The sequence below is a fragment of the Neophocaena asiaeorientalis genome, unplaced genomic scaffold, assembly GCF_003031525.2.
Source record: "Neophocaena asiaeorientalis asiaeorientalis breed wild unplaced genomic scaffold, Neophocaena_asiaeorientalis_V1.1 scaffold11, whole genome shotgun sequence".
Taxonomy (NCBI): domain Eukaryota; kingdom Metazoa; phylum Chordata; class Mammalia; order Artiodactyla; family Phocoenidae; genus Neophocaena; species Neophocaena asiaeorientalis.
The window spans coordinates 357,347-375,642 of NW_020173124.1; the positions used below are offsets into that span (position 1 = coordinate 357,347).

General features: G+C 34.4%; 1 protein-coding gene across 1 annotated transcript in view; it reads right to left on the minus strand.

Moving 5' to 3' along the window:
- LRP1B (LDL receptor related protein 1B) overlaps positions 1-18,296 on the minus strand; it is a 1,787,379-nt gene that overhangs the window by 307,342 nt on the left and 1,461,741 nt on the right. Inside the window, exons 42-43 of the mRNA XM_024744102.1 lie at positions 8,414-8,603; positions 4,771-4,975 (exon numbers count right to left, since the gene is read on the minus strand). Coding sequence (XP_024599870.1) covers positions 4,771-4,975; positions 8,414-8,603 — 395 coding nt within the window. The remainder of the gene's footprint in view (positions 1-4,770; positions 4,976-8,413; positions 8,604-18,296) is intronic.

The window sequence follows — 18,296 nt, forward strand, 5'->3', positions numbered from 1 at the left end:
AAAAAGAACTCTGGACAAAGTTTCTAAAAGAATGTCAAAAGTAAGAAACGTCAGCAATTGCAATTTCTAGGAATATAAACAACATCTCTTCTGGAAGGGTTTGTGTCACTCAGGTAGCAGATGCCTTCCAAGAAATGATTAACACTTACAGGGTAACACCAGGGAGAAAGGCTATAATCATGCTGTCTTAGCCCCTGTCAACATTAGTTATTGTTTCATCTACTGGAACAACAGATATAGAACAGAAATAAAAATAAAACAGAATGAAATTATTATCTGTTTTTTTCCCTAATAACTAGATCACACAAAAGCATTCAATTGTATCTTGTTAGACAGAGAATGCTTTCCTCAATAAAATTATAGGTAGGACCACCATACAAGTTAATGTGTATTTAAAATTTAAAAAAGAACCAGCCAATTATTGTATATTTTTATCAATACAGGTCAGATTTAAACTGTGTGTACCTGTATTTTATTATGACCTCACTGTAAGATGAAACAGAAAAATAAAATCTAACTCTGAGTTTGACAAAAGAAATTAAACCTATGAATGAATTTGTTTAGCTAAATATTATCACATAACTATAATAGAAAAGGTAAAATGTATTTTAAAAAACACATTTTTTTTCTGATTTCTCTTCTGATGTTTGAAAGGATCTCTTTCCCTAATCTACTGATTAGTAATGGGTTCTATAATATTCCTCTAATAAACTAAGTGACTGGTAAATAGTATATCAGTATTTTTCAAGTCCCTACAAACACTTAAGCCCATGGCATACCACGTTAAAAAAAAAAAGATTTCCTGATAAGAACAAAGCTACATAACTGTGTTCCATTCTAAAGATTTATAATGTACATGAGCATTTAAAGGCTTTAAGATGTAATGCAGGAATTAAGCCTATCAGACTGTTTAAACCAGAGTTTAAAAACAGTGCTTGACCACAGTTTAATTCCTATGGAAATTCAAGAGAAGAAAGGCTCTTCAAACACACTTTGGGAGAGGAATAGCACTGTACTGACTTTGTAGGCTCAAAATGCCTAGATTTACAAGAATCTCTCCAAACTTTATCAATTAACTTAATAAATAGCTTGCTTTCTTTTCATTAAAGAAGGTGCTCTCTCAAATATTTCAGATTTTAATGTCTAGCTTCTTTCCAATCTGTCACCTCCCCTGGGGATATCTGATCTCTCTATATGCTCTACGATCATCTGTGTCATCCAAAGCTAGAAAATATACATCTATGCAAAGGAAATGTTTCTTTCTGAAATTATTATTTCTCTGGCCACTCATTTATATTGCATTGTCTCAGTTCTTTTTGACTTTATAAATTAAACAATGTTTTACATCTCTTCTTATATTTCTTGGCATTTTAAGTCTTTCATAGACTATTTTAACCTTCTATATTTTTACTTCCTAAATGTCATTCTTTTTAACTCCATGATTATACCCCATCACACATTTCTGCAGTGCCTTGTACAGTGTATTCCAAAAATGTAAAAATGAAATTCATTATGTTGGTTACTTGATCTATTTTAAATATATATGTATACATGCATGTGTATTATATGTATATATGTGTGTGTGTATATATATATATATGTAATTGGATGGATATATATCAATTACATTAGTATTTTTGCCCAAGGGGAACCATATAGGAGTGAGGAACAGACATAGTAGGAAACACACACACACATAAACAAAAGGGCCTGGTACAGAGAGATCAAATGAAGATTAGAATGAATGAACTGGTTACATGCAAGTTTTTCAGATAAGGAGCTCTTAGGTTCTGTGAGGATTTAAAAAGAAATCTGTTCCAAAAGGTATCCTTTGATTTCCAAGACTTCAACTCAGGTGGATAGGCACAAATCAAATTAATATTGTTTACACTTTTGTACATGTAATTAAAAATATAAAACTGGGGAGTGAATGGATAGGGTATTAGACAAATTGGTCCACTTTTTCAACAGTTATCAGATAATAGAAGAGTTTTTAGAGTTTCTGAGACTTCTATAATATTATGCCATATCCCCAGAATATTTTTTTTCAGAATAAGTAGTATTTCTTTCTTCCTCAGGAAATATCCTTTTTTAAAATCTTGAAACATAAGCCAGATTGCATATTTAACCTTTTCTAAAGATAATAGGAGATGACCTAGCTCCTCAGTTATACTCTCAGCCTCAAAATTCTATGCTTATATTAGTAATAGATTATATAAACAGCTGATTGTTCACGAAAACAGGCAATTTAAAGTGTAATAAGTATTCAGAAATTCACGTCAATTAAAAAATGGAATTCAGGGACAGATAACAAGTTCTAGTTGTAAAATCATGACTAAAATATAGGAAACAATGGATATCACAAAGAGTATATAAGTTGGTGGTAAATTCAAGGTACCCATGATCAACACTGGCAATAGAATCTGGAAAACCAGCAAAATAGTGAGATTCATGTAAGAACGTAATAAACATTGAAATATTTTCCCAATTTTTAGGCCCAACCAGAAATTTTGATGGTAAAGCCGATTTACTGGAGAAGAGCAAAAGGATTATGTAGTTCTAACTTTGAGACAAAATGGATCAATGTTGTATGGGGGAATACACCCGTATCCTTTAAAGTAATGTTCTCTACTCAACATTGTCATCTCTACAGGACAGAAATCTTTCTGTCCAGCTTTACTGGCATATAATTTACATATAACATTATGTAAGTTTAAAGTATAGAACATAATGATTTGATATATGTATATACTACAAAATGATTACCACAATAAGTTTAGTTAATATATCCATCACTTCACATAGTTACAATTTTTTTTGGTGGTAAAAACTATAAAAATACACTCTCTTAGCCACTTCAAATGTACAATATAGCATTGTTAACTACAACCAGCCAGAAATTATCCTGGTTTAGACTAGGATGGGAAATGGAGAGCTGGAATCATAACTGTGCGTATTTTTTTAATGTCAAAAGAAAGCCTTTGAATTATTTAGATCAGAGCTATCTGATTACTGGATCACCTTGAGTAGCTATAAGTATCATACATAACAGTAGACTGAGGAGGGAAAAGAAAAACATGTATATAAAAAATAAAGTGGACAAAATGTTGTTAGGAGGAGTTACAGAAGCATTTTCTGTATTAGGCCATAATACAAAATAATACCATATCCAGGATAATGATTTACCTATTTCTCAAAAGCATTACCCACTAAGTTCATTTAGGATTTCTTTGCTGTATTCTGAGACATATATTTTCACACTATATCCTCATAATAACCCTGAAATTTGCATGTCGGAAAACTAGAATTCATAAAGACTAAGTAATTTGCCTTAGGTCACATGGCCTTTAATTGAAAAGATAGACCAAGAATTTAGGCAAAGAATTCTTTGATCAGAGTTATTACCTTTAGCACAAACTGAACTTATCAGATCTTAGCTGATTATTTCAATTTTCCTTAATCACTCAACTGTACTATATCACTGCTACTTGAAGTATCCACTCCACAATTAGATGAGGTGTCTATACTAGAATGTAAATCAATGCACTTGTTCCATCTTCAAGAAACTCACACACACATACATGCACACACACACATACACATATCTATATATACACACATATATACATATAGGCAATATATGTATATGCAATATGCGTATATATATACATTTAGTTAGTTGCCCTAAGATAAATATCTATGTTTCACTATATAATATAATGTGTGTATATATACATATTTAATATTATATATGTATGTAAGTATAGATATATATATCTATATTAGATATAATATGTAGATATATACGTACAGGTATATACTCAATTGAATTAAACAGTGTGCTTAATGGTATAAATCAGGTGTTAGCAAATATGGCCTGCTGTTTGGTTGCCTGCTTCTGTAAATAAAGTTTTATTGAAATACTGCCACAGCTATTCATACGTATTCTCTATGTTGCTTTAATACCATAAGGCACTGTAGTTGTGATAGAGAAAATATGGCCCATGAAGATGGTCCTTCCAGAAGCTCAGTGGAAGAGCTAAGAGCCTCAGGATCATTTTGTCATTCAAGCATGCACTGGTGAAGAGGGGCTGGGGTAGATTCCTCCAGTGGTGTAACAAACCAGACCTTACCCTTCTGAACCCTGAGTTTTCCCAGTTGCCAAGGGCTACCACCCTCATAAGATATGGTGAGGAACTGGACGTTCACCATTCTACAGGCCCTAAATATCTCCTGTAAATGTTCTCCAGGGGCAGCATAAAGACACTCCCATTAACATTTTATTTGGAATTCAGAGAAAAGAGACAGAGAATGAGCCTGTGAAAGGAATTCCACTCTTCTCTCTTCAAAGCTTCTGAGGTTGCTTTGAGGACCCAAACACAGACAGAGGATCATTTCATTACTTTCCAATGTTCTTTTATCCTAGGGCAGCTAACCAATTTCATTTCACATTTTAAAAAATTATAAATAACAATGAAGTTTACGCAAATCACTCTAACAATACCAATTCAATTCATAACTAGGAGAAAATCAGTTACTGTTTCTCCATAAGAGTTGGACTGTCTCCATGGTAGCAAAGGCACTTAAGAAAGTTTTCAAAATTTTATCTGCTGTTTTGTTTTTCACTGAACAGATTATTCAGTTGTATTGGTTCGAACAATTAGCTATTTTGAAATCCCTTAATATGCATATTTTAGGCACTATAAAGCATGTATTTTCCAAATGTATCATTTTTCAAATCTATAATCAAGAAATTCTCAGTTAACTTACATGTCTCTGGGATCCATCATATTCACACCTTTCAATTTTTCCTAGGCTGCCATCTGAGAAATACAGCTTCTCTGCACGGTGGTCAATGGTGAGTCCATTTGGAGTGAGTATGTCTGTACTGACCACCACTTGAGCATTTTTCCCAATCAGAGTAGATCTCATGATACTTGGATGCTGCTCATTCCAGTTGGTCCAAAACATTAAACTAATTAAAATGAAAATTGTGATAATAGATTAAAATTTTCATTAACAGTAACAACATTAGTAGAAACATGGCAATGTCAAATTATTTAAAAAGAAGCAAAATTATTTATCTCATATACTATGACCCTTGAGGAAGTTTTAGTAATAAGGGGAAATATGTGTATTATAGTTGCATATATATTTTTCTCAGTTTCTTAAATGACCTGGAAAATATTTCTGAAAAACAATTATCTTTCAAATAGTAACTTAATTAAACGGAATCAGTTTGATGCATAGTAAAGATTTATTTTAATCAGGGACAAAAATAGTTATTTTAAATTTGCTATGAACTGCAAATATACTCTAACTTATTATTATAATGCTTCAGCAGATCCTGTGTTGTTATCATTTTGGACATCGTTCTTAACCTAACAATATTTCTCTCCTTCAGTTGGTGAAAATCAGAATCTCTCTCTCCCTCTAGGTTTGCTTTTTAAATTCTGTATGCTTCTCTGTTTATGTTTTAGAGCAATTACTAAACTCCTATATTTATTTAATGTCTTTTTTCCCTCCTCTGTTTATCAGTGTGATTTTTCTATAAATTACAGTGCTGTTTCTAGAATTCCAGGGGTCACTCTCAAATCCTTAAACATAGTATCTGTTACTTACAGATTTTCTAGAATATTTTAAATCAGTGTTTGTCAAACTATTCTTTGAAGAAGGCCTAGGAGTCTATGGAAGCCTTTAAAGGTCACTGGAAGAGCGGAGAGGCTATAGGGTTCCAGTCTCCAAGGCCTGTTTTTACTGAAACAGCTCTTCTTTCTCCCCCTTTATATTTAGGAGTAACCCTAAGAGTTTACTTGAAGATCAGTTTTTGAACTGAAGAAAAGAAGAAAAGAATGGAGGGAGGGAGGGAGGGAGGGAGGAAGGGGAGAAGGAAGGAAAAAGGGAGGAAGGGAGAGAGGAAAGAAAGAAAGGAAGAAGGGAATGAGGGAGGCTGACAGGCAGGCTGCTACACATTTTGAAAAAATATGTTTAATAAACACAGAGAAAAACTAATTGGAATAATATTTCATATTTACAACAAGATTGCATATATCATTCCTATGTAAAGACATGTAAAGACAATGTAGGATTATAGCCAACATAATTATTCAATATATGGTTTTTAAGTATTATGCAAAAACTTATTACTAGACAATACTCAACTTCACACACACACAAAAAAACCTTTCTACTTGCTAATTAAAAAAAATAACCCCACCAATTAGGGAAAGCTGGGTCATCTATGCTCTTTATTAAAATACTTCATAGTATTTTAAACTATTCTATGGAACATAAAAGTGTTCTCAGTGAGAAAGTGTCAAAATAGTTTGTCCTATGAATTAGTAAATTTGCCAAAAAAAAATAAATGGCATTCCACTTTCTTAAATCATGCAGTAGTTTTAACCACATCTTGTAACTTTTAAAATGAAAAGTTTAGTTTAAAAAGTTATTCAGGGCTTCCCTGGTGGCGCAGCGGTTGACAGTCCGCCTGCCGATGCGGGGGACACGGGTTCGTGCCCCAGTCCGGGAAGATCCCACATGCCACGGAGCTGCTGGGCCCGTGAGCCATGGCCGCTGAGCCTGCGCGTCCGGAGCCTGCGCTCCGCAACGGGAGAGGCCACAACAGTGAGAGGCCCGCGTACCGAAAAAAAAAAAAAAAGTTATCCAAATAATATGAGGTATTAAATACACAATTTATTTGCAATATTTTTCTAGATTGTGGGCTTTAGAATTACAGAATTTCCAAGGTATTAGTACTTCTTTAGTTTTGCCCTTTCACATATACGAAAACAGAGGCCAGAGAGCTTGAATATTAGTTATAGTTACAGAGCCAAGTTTTGAACTCAAGTAGTCTTTCATCTAGAAATTGATTTGATTTAAAATTTCTGTTAATCAACATATGAAAGTGATTTGAAGGTGTCATTAATATGTTTAATGATAAATATATTTTTATACTTTAATTACATATAATTTTCCAATTAAAATACTTTAGTGTGTTTAAATCTAATTTACAGTTCACCATATATAAGGTGAAAGTGTAATTTTAGCCTATGTAACTGATAATTATAGGATAAAGCACTTATCAATTAAAATTAATCATGTATAATATCATCAGTGATCTCCCTCATGTTTACGTGAAAATTGTCTTATAAATTCCTTTGATCAACTTTAGGATATTTATTATTGTCCTAATACTCTCCTGGTGGATCAGTGTAGCTGACTCAACAACAAGCCCTAGTGATAGGGCAGTGGTGTGAGCAGAACTAGCTCTGCCCAGGCATCTAGAGGCCTGTGTCCACCTGAACTAAGTAACCAAATCTGTGTGAGGAGTCAACCTTCTCTTCACCTGCATCTCTCAAACTTTAGAGTCTTAATTTATAAGTTCAATATGTTTAATTAAGTAAAGTAAGTCAATTCTCATCTCTAGTTCTATAAGAGTATCCAGATTGAGTTATTCTCACACTGAGTAATTCATGTGCTCTTTTCTTCTCTCAAGTGATCAGGGTTAGTGTTTATCAGTCATTGTTTTTTATTCTTCCATTTTTCTTCAACATATCTAAAATAAGTTCTTCTATTTCTGCTCAGTGAAACCAGATTGGTCTAATTTCTGTGTCCTTGTTTCGTTTAAGAGTAAAAGCACTTTCTAGTAGTTAACAAAATATTCCTACCATATTGCATAAGAGTGAAACTCCATAGACATATTTGTTTTCTACTTAACCTGAGCTTCATTCTTCAGTTTTCATATAATTGTGTTCTTTATAGCATCCCCCGAAACATAACTTTTTTCTAATTTGTTTTATTTTTTATACATTTTATACTATAGCCTGAACATTTTTTCTTGCCATGAATTCTTCATAAGTATTATTATAAATACCTGCACAATATATCATCAAACCGATGTGGACCATGTAGACTATTGTCAAGTATCTAATGTTGAAATTATAGCTGCACACAAAGATCTATTGCTGTTATTTATTTCCTCTGTATTTCAATTGGACAGATCCCCAATTGTTAAAATTACTTAATTGAATTACAGAAACACCTTTTAGGTTTCAATACTTGTTAATAGTGTTATTTTTGTTTCAAATTTATGATTTCAATCAGTGATGCATTAATGTCTTTTACATATATGAAAAATGTCTATTCAATCACAGTATTGTCTCTATTTTCCCTTTCATCCTTTAATTTTGCTTTTACTGAATCTCTCATGGAGGTGATGCCTGGCATTTAAAGAGTTCAGATTTCAATTATCCACATTTGTAATAAAAAACAGTCTTATAAAAAACAGTTTTATGAATTGTGAAAAGAGAACTTCAAAGGAAATCTGTATTTTTAATGCTAATTCTCTTTAAAATTAATATAACTTTGATAGTCTTTGACTTATAATTATAATGAAGAAATACAAATTTCTTACTTTTGGCATTCATCTAGGGCTAGCACATGAGGATGGTCATCCTCTGACATGGCAATGACAGCTTCCCTATCAAATGCTCCAGGCCGAGTCTGGTCCACTGTGTGCCTGGTGATGGATGAGGTAGTGGAGCTGGTCCAGTACAGTGTATCCCAGGCTCTGTGATAGGCAAGTCCTTCAACAGAACCCACATCTGATAGGGGAAAGAAAAGAAAAAATTTATACTTTTATCTACAAAAGACTTGGCTTCTGAACAGAAAAAGCAAAAATATAATAATTATGATGCCTATATAATGCTACATAATGCCTACAATGACAGCTGATTACACACTGTAAAACTGAGCTGTGAACTGCTCATGGAGAATTTATACAAAAACATGCATTAAAGACTGAATATTCTTATCCAAAAAAACCTTAATTAAGTAATTGCCTTTTATTTAGGAAAATGGTGGCTCTCTTTTATTTTCATATTTTAGTAATTAATTTTCAAAAAGTATCCAGTGTGCAAGAGTTTAGCGATGCTTTTGAAAATCATATGTCAGAGATACCATTTAAGTACAATCATAATGAGTTTTATCTTGATACTATATCTAGAGACATCAAGGAAAAACAAACACATCAAAAACTACAACAAAGTATCAAAAAGCCAAAATACAACTCTACACTTGCAACTATCAAACCATGGTAGAGAATGTTTTAATAAGTTAATGCAATGAATTTTTTTTATTCTATTCGACTAATGTGATACAAAAACAAAAGAAAATAAAATTAATTGTGAGCTAAGGCATGCTTTAATGTTGACAGAAAAAGATAAATGGTAGTACACATAGTCTAATACATAAAAGTGACAATATGAAAAACAAAAGTAATTATTTCTTTTTTTTTTTTTACATCTTTATTGGAGTATAATTGCTTTACAATGGTGTGTTAGTTTCTGCTTTATAACAAAGTGAATCAGTTATACATATACATATGTCCCCATATCTCTTCCCTCTTGCATCTCCCTCCCTCCCACCCTCCCTATCCCACCCCTCCAGGCGGTTACAAAGCACCAAGCTGATCTCCCTGCGCTATGCAGCTGCTTCCCACTAGCTATCTACCTTATGTTTGGTAGTGTATATATGTCCATGCCTCTCTCTCGCTTTGTCACAGCTTACCCTTCCTCCTCCCCATATCCTCAAGTCTATTCTCTAGTAGGTCTGTGTCTTTATTCCTGTCTTAGCCCTAGGTTCTTCATGACATTTTTAAAAATTGTGTTTCCAATCACTAGGATAACATAAGTGACTGGTTTATTTTTCATAGAGGTGCTTTGAGCACATCTTTAAGTATAACAAAATTATTATAGTTTTTCCTTCATATTGTCTGTTTTTCTCAGAGTTAGTGCTCTTAGCATATTTAATTTAAGAAAGAATATATATATATAAAACTTTGACAGTCATCCTGAGAAATTAACATTATAACAGGCAGAGTCTTTCTATTGCTTTTCTCTTAAGGAATCTCAAAAGAATTATTAAGCTCTTCTGAAAACAGGTAGATGAAAAGAGCTGTTTTCAGGTTTGAGATGGGTAAATGTTTACTTTGGTGGTCAGTAAGATTTAGTGGGAGAGCAAAACAATATTAAAACTTTTTGAACTACATTTCTTGAATGTTATTAAAATTTTCTCCTTTTGTTCTTTTTCTACATGCAACAGAGGAAAATCCACTAATAATAAAATTAATATCTGCCATTTATTGGACCCTGTCTTTCTGCTAGGAATTGTGTAATTGGTTTGCATACATCACTTTATGTGTAAATCTACTCTGTGAAGTTAGTTTTATTGTTCCTCTTTCCTAAGAAGAAAACTGAAACCTATGGTCACAGAACTAATAGTATTGAAGCAAGATTTTTAACACAGGTCCATGTGCTTCCGTAAGCCTACATTCTTCAGCACCATTATTTAGAGATGGATTTATAGCAGCTATTGCTTATTCTCAATGTACATCAAGCTGGAACCAAACAAATGATTCATTAGATTCAACTTGTCTGACTCTGGGTGAATTGTATCACTAGTAATTTACCATGAATAACCTCTCACACAGTCAACAAAACTACTTATAAGAAATTAATGTGGGTGATTAGTATGGAAACCTAGGCCAGAGATGATGGGAGAAAACATTATAAAACACAATCATAATAAAATCCATTAAGTTTTGCTTATATGAATCATATGGTATTCCTACTTGAGGTGAGTAGGTGGGAGGTTGATAATGGTCAAAAGTATTTCAATTATTAATTAATAAATCATCTATTCCACTGTATTTTTAGCACTTTCATATCATTTCAGAAATGAAGCCAACTCTATTTGTATTATAAGCAGCATTCCACTCTTTCATCATCCACAAATAGAATGAGAAATGGCATGGCTCTGAAAAAATCCAAGCAAATCAGAATTATTAATCCATCCTCATTTTGTATCTTCCCCTTCCACTGACTTTGACAGATCTTCTTCATGGCTACTTTTTCCTGCCAAATCAGGAAGAAACCACTTGGTATTACCATTGAGATGAAGCAGATGCTTCTCTTCTATGGCTGACACAGTTCCAAGGTTACTAGAGTACATAATACATCTCACTGTCCAGGTATAATCTCTTGTTTTATTTTTTTGTAATAGATGACAACCTGACAGTACACTTAATCATAATCTGGTGCTACATTTTAAAATATTTATCTCTTAAAAAGATATTTAAGGGACTTCCCTGGTGGCGCAGTGGTTAAGAATCCGCCTGCCAATGCAGGAGACATGGGTTTGATCCCTAGTCTGGGAAGATCCCACATGCCATGGAGCAAGTAAGCCCATGTGCCACAACTACTGAGCCTGTGATCTAGAGCCTGCGAGCCACAGCTACTGAGCCTGTGTACTGCAACTACTGAAGCCTGCGTGTCTAGGGCCCATGCTCCGCAACAAGAGAAGCCACCCCAATGAGAAGCCCGTGCACTGCAACGAAGAGTAGCCCCTGCTCACTGCAACTAGAGAAAGCCCGCATGCAGCAATAAAAACCCAACACAGCCAAAAACAAATATAAATAAACTAATTAATTTTTAAAAAGGTATTCAACTCCCTATAAAAATTATATTTGTCATTAGCAAATGGCCAATTAAAACATAAACAACACACCATTATATATAAAATAGATAACCACAAAGACCTACTGTATAACACAGGGATCTATACTCAATATTTTGTAATAATGTATAAGGGAAGAAAATCTGAAAAGGACTATATACATATATTTTTTAAAATAATGAAAATATTAAATTTTAAAATCATGAGAATATTTTAGTTGAGATAGCATAAAGACATTAATGTCTATTTTATGATAGATATTCCTTCATATTATCTGTTTTTCTCTGAGTTAGTACTCTTAGCATATTTAATTTAAGAAAGAATATATATATATAACTTTGGCAGGCATACTAAGAAATTAACATTATAACAGGCATCATGTGATACGTGTGTGTGTGTGTGTGTGTGTGTGTGTGTGTGTGTGCGTGAACACTAAAGTTCCTGAATCAGTTGAACAGGTAAAATAAGTACTTTGAGTCACTGGTCCTGGCAGATAATTACGTAGTCTGAAAACTAAAGTAAAATGCCTATTTATTCCATCAACCAGTCCTGAAATATTGAACAGAGCAAATTAATACAGAGTTAACTCAAGGATGTAGAATACAGCGTTGGACCTCAAGGATATAGAATAGGCATAAGTCAGAAAATAACTATTATGGTACTATTTTGGCAGGTAGCCAAGGACTTCATAGAGAAAACACCTTCATCTCATCACCACTGAAGAAGAGAAAACAGCTCCTTCCTGCCTGTGCAGTGTTGTAAAGGCAGGATAAGAGTCTACAAAATGGGAAAGCCAGTGAAGTATTCTTGGGAGGGAGCCACATGTACAAAACATTGCCAATCATCTGGCTGGAATAACTGTCACAGATAAATCCTATCACAAAGTTAACAGGAAATAATATTTATCCCAAGGACATGCTACAACTGTAATGGCCTCCCTGTTGAAAGTATAATATTCTCTTATTCACTGGCTTATTTTCTAAAGCCAAAGAATATCAGAAAGTTTGTTGCTGGAAATTATGTCAGTAGTATGAAGCATCTCAATCTTGTCTGGAGGATCTCAAGACAGAGAAGCAGGCTCAGTTTACAACCCAGGGACAGAGCTTAAAATAAAAAGTTTCTGGACACGACATTCCACATATATCTTACTATATAGTTTCCAGAGAAACAAGATTCTGGGTCCAGTTCACACTCCAGACCTGATGTTGAACTCTAGAGAGTACACATAGCCTTGTTTTACTTTAAGCCTAACAAAATATTACTTAAATTTTGCCTAAACTCACCTTTTTCTAAAAATCCTCTTATAATTACTTTTCCTTCTCTTTTGGGATAGGGGTGAGATAACCTACAGCTCTTCTGGTGTACAGTTTCCCTCATTACAATGAGCCAATATTTGATATGGCTAATCTACAGGTTTACTTGACAAAATCGAAAAGACTTTCATCATAAAAATACTCAACAGACTAGGAATAGAAGTGAGTTTCCTCAAATTGATAAAATCAACCTATTAAAACAAACAAACAAACAAAAAAACAAAAAAGGCTTATACCTTACTTAGCCATGAAAAAAAATGAAAGTTTTCTCCCTAAGACTAGGAACAAGATAAGACAGTCTACTCTTGCCTCTCTATTCAGTATTGTACTGGAAATTCACTCAGGGTAATTGGGAAAATTTTTTAAATAAAAAAAAAAAAGAAAGGAAGGAAGGAATATCATCCTTCCAATCTGGAATATCATTCCAGATTGGAAAACAAGTAAAACCATCTCTTTTTGCAGATGATATACCCTTAGATATACAAAATCTTAAGCAATTCAGTAGAAAATTATTCGAATTATAAAAACAGTCAACCAGGTTGCAGGGTACAAAGCAACATACAAAATACAGTTGTATTTTTTATACAGTAGCAATAAACAATCAAAAAATGAAATTCAGAAGACAATTCCATTTATAACAGCATTTAAAAGAGTAGAAAATATGACAGGCAAATAAAATTAGAAATAACTTTAGCAAAAGAATTATAATCTTAAAACTTCTACATGAAAAACTACAAAACATCATTGAAAGAAACTAAAGACAAAAAATGGAAAAGTAACTTATGTTAATGACTGGAAGACAATGTTATTAAGATGGCAATAGTTTCCAAATAGATCTACAGATTCTATGTAATTCCTATCAAAATCCCAGATGGCTTTTTCCCAGAAATCAACAAACTGATCCTAAAATGCACATGAAAATCCAAGGGACTTAAAATAGCCAAAACAATCTTTAAAAAGAAAAACAAACTTAAAGGAGTCAAACTTTCTGATTTTAAAGTTACTACAAAGGTACAGTAGTCAAGATAGTGTGGTACTACCGTAAGGATAGACATATAGATCAGTGAAACAGAATCAATAGTCCAGAAATAAAGCCTTATTTTTATGGTAAATTGATTTTTGAAAAAGGTATCAGAAAAATTCAATGGTGAAAAAATAATCTCTTCAACAAATGGTTTACAATGACTATATATACACATTCAAAAAAATAATGTCCTCATACCATACACACACATCCATTCAAAATGTATCTTAGACCTAAATGTAGAAGGTAAGCTACAAAACTCTTAGAATAAAATAGAGGAATACATCTTCATAAACGTGGGTTAGGCAAAGCCTTCTCAGACATGACACCAAATGCATAAATGACAAATGAAATATAGATAAGCTGGACTTCATCAAAATTAAAAACTGTGTACTTCAAAAGACACCACCAAGAAAGTAAAAAGTCAACCCCCAGAATGGGAGAAAATATTTGCAAGTTATTTATGTGATAATGGTCTTGTGTCCAGAATATACAAAGAATTCTCATAATTCAATAATAAATTAACAACACAATGGAAAAAATGAGCAAATAATTTGAATAGATATTTCTCCAATGAAGGTATACAAATGACTGATAAGGACATGAAAAATGCTCAACATTATAAGCCATCAAAGAAACACAAATCAAAATCATACTTCAGATCCACTATGATGACTGTAATCAAAAAAGATAAGTTTTGACAAAGAAGTGGAGAAATTGGAACCCTCATACATTGCTGGTGGGAATGCAATATAGTACAGCTGCTTTGGAAAACAGTCTGGCAGTTTTCAAAAATTTAAACATATAGTTATTACATGATCTAGCAATTCCACTGTTACATCTATCCAAGAAAAATGAAAACATATATCCACATGCACACAAATGTTCACTGCAGCTTTGTTCATAATAGCCAAAGGCAGAAACAGCCCAAATGTCAACTGATAGATACAAGTGATTAACTAGATGGGTTATTTTTACTTTTCTAACTATTGAACTGGTGAATGGATTGCAAGAGATTTCTATGCAGATTGCCTACTATAAATTAGACTTGCCACCCCTTTGTCTGGAGACTTTAGTCATTTTCAGGGTTTTTTTTACCCACATTAATTTGTATTAATTAAATTGTATTAATTATTAATTCAATAAAATGATTATCTAAAAGATCTTTTAGATATAGGCTTTTTAAAAATCTCCTCAGATTATTTAAGGTCATTAACAAATCACACACCGAGACTGACATGTACCAGTAAAGGGTACTGGCCAATGTCTGACCTGAACAAATGACATCCATTCAGATTGACCCAGTACAGACTGCCAAATATGTGGAATGTCAGCCCTGATCAACCCTAATTACAGAAATAGCTTTTACCTGTAGACTCTGACCTAAATTTTTATGTTCTTAAATCCTTTAACTGTTAAAAAGCACATTTTTTAATAGTCTAATTTACTAAAAACTGAACAAATTAAATAACTACATTACAGTCTAAAAATTTAAACAATGAACAGTTCTACTGGAAAAAACGTTTTTTTTGGTAATTAACCACCCAAACAATAGAGAATCTGCTGAGAATTATTAGGAGTTCAGTAAGATGGCAGGCAATAAATAAATAAACCAAAACCCATAGTTCTATTATGTGCAAAGTAACTAGCTAGATATATAATGGAAAGAAGACAATCCAAGTAGCCACTAATGATGTGGGTTCCAGTGAATGAACACGTTAGGGAACCATGGACCAAAACCACCTGCCCTGGCCAGACACAATAATAACTGCTTGCATGAGTTACCTCACAACAGGAGGTCCTGATAAGGAACTCAGAACTAACAAGCTACCACTAACCAGAAGAATTTGGGAGGGGCCAAAAGGAAGGAGGAGACACCAGCCATAATATGTCCTGCCAACCTCTCAGAAACCTTCACACCGGAATCCACCTTGGCTGAGAGATGTGAGGGCCACCAGAAAGGACTGAATCAGATCAAATATGGGTATAAGCAAGATGATTGGCCAGAGACAACCTGGAAACTAACCCCATTACCATAAAACCTGAGACTGTGAGCCATGTGGCAAGGCAGGTCTCCTGGGTTCCCTTACCCTGCTGCTCTCCGCCACGGTGCTCCTTCCCAATAAAGTATTTTGCTTTGTCAGCATGTGTGTCTCCTTGGACAATTCATTTCCAAGTGTTAAAAAAGAGCCCACTAGGGCTTCCCTGGTGACGCAGTAGTTGAGAGTCCGCCTGCCGATGCAGGGGACACGGGTTCGTGCCCCGGTCTGGGAAGATCCCACATGCCGCGGAGCGGCTGGGCCCATGAGCCATGGTCGCTGAGCCTACGCATCCGGAGCCTGTGCTCCGCAACGGGAGAGGCCACAACAGTGAGAGGCCCGCGTACCGCAAAAAAAAAAAGAAGAGCCCACTCTTGGGCCCTGGAAGGGGTCCCCTTCCTGCAACAAACATATCTATAAAACTGCATCACCCTTCACCATCTGAATTCGACTCTTCTTGTGCCCAAAGTATTGCAATAAAGCTACCTTTCATGAATGTGGATCCCTTAACTTCAGGCCCTCAGCCCTCTAACAAGAGGAAACCCAACCTCTCTGGAAGACTTTTTATTTTTGCAATCTATCTCTAACAAAGACAGGCTTTTACTATCATCCCAAAGGTTAATTCCCTAGAACTAGAGTATCTCAAATATTTCCATGTTAAAAGAGAGTCTTAGTTTTACACTGCATAACAAAAGAGGCCTATTTACTCTCATTCCCAGAACAAAGGAACAATTTGCCCTAAGGGAGTATGGAAGCAAATGGAAATGACTTGAAGCTGTTAAGTAACAGTGTATTTTTTTTTCTTAATCTTACTCTTTGTGTTTTGGGTTTTTTTTCCAGATTTAGAAACATTCAAAGTCTGAATATCAACCTGAACTCCTGACTCAGCTGAAAATTATATTGACTCAAACAGGTCTCAACAAATGCCTCTATCTTGTGTCATCACTAACGTAAGCCAAGACATATAAGAGATGAAAAAATTGAGCATATGGGTAATTATAGTTGTGTCATTTTGTCACCAAGGCTATTGCCCCAGAATCATACCCCTGCCCCTCCCTCAAATGGAAACCAATTGCTCTTATCTAAGTTCCAGGGGGAAGCTGCAAAGGGAAAAACAAGAACTGATTATAACCAGCTAAGCCCCAAATGGTGGAAGATTTCATTTCCAGTAGACCTTGAGCCTCATTATATGGTCACTGTAATACATTAGCATGCTAAATGACACACCCACTAGCATTGTGACAGTTGACAGTTGCCATGACAATAACAGGAAAAGCTCAAACAAGGAGTGAAAAGGAGTGTTGCCTCTGTTCCTGTACAAACCACACCCCTGTTCTCAGATAAGTCATGAATATTCCTCCCTCTTTCCAAATCCCTCTCTTTTACGTCGACCCTCCTATGTATATGGTGTCTCAGCCCAAACTGAATTGAGAAGTTGATGTGCAAACTAAGTTCTCAATTCTCCATTCTCTACCACTGAATAAAAATTATGCTGTTCCAGTCTCAGCATCGGTTTTGTGATTGGCTGTGCAAATCCGAGCGGAAAAAGAATCTCTCCAACAGAGACAAATGGACTTGGCCTCAGCTAGGACCCTGGCACGGGTTCAGGCAACCAGTTCAGTAACAAATTCTTCAGGAGTAATTGGAGATAAGCACTGACTCAACCTAAATGAAGCCAACATTGGTATGCCAAGGGCTCCCAGGGAAGGACAAACACCCTATGGTTTCTAAAATCCTCAGTTATATCATACTTCATCCTCCAGGGCAAGGTGAGGAGATCTGATATGTACAGACTTTCTTTGAGAAATATAATTGCAGGGTGACTTGGAACTCATCCTCATTTCCTTTGTGAGAAAGTAAGTCATCAGGCCAAAATCATAAACCAGAACATTCTTGAGAAAGAGGTGTATCTGCCCATCCTCAGGGGTCTGGATAAGATCCATCATTTCCCTTAATGAATTCATATTCTGTAAAACAATCTCAACTTATAAACAATTCACTTATAAACATTTAGCATAGACAATAATTTCTTCATATGATATGAGAGAAATTAGGAAAGTTTTCTTACCCATACTAAGACCCTGGTAAACTTTCAAGTTTCTCTAAGTCCATTATTAGATATGTGTTCCCTTGGTTTAAAGCCTTTTCCAGGTGTTCTTGCTTTAAATACGCTTCAGAGGATAACTTCCTAAGTTAGTAATGATTAATGCTTTACAATGTATTATATTTTATTATTTTTAATGGACCATAAAATGTAGACTTCCTTATGTAGAAAAAAGATGACAACTTCAAAAATACAGTCTGGAAAGAAGCATAGAAATGAGGGCTTTGGTAATCTAGAAATAGTACAAGTACAGTTGACCTTTGAACAACAGGGGTTTGAACTGTGCAAGTCCATTTACACCC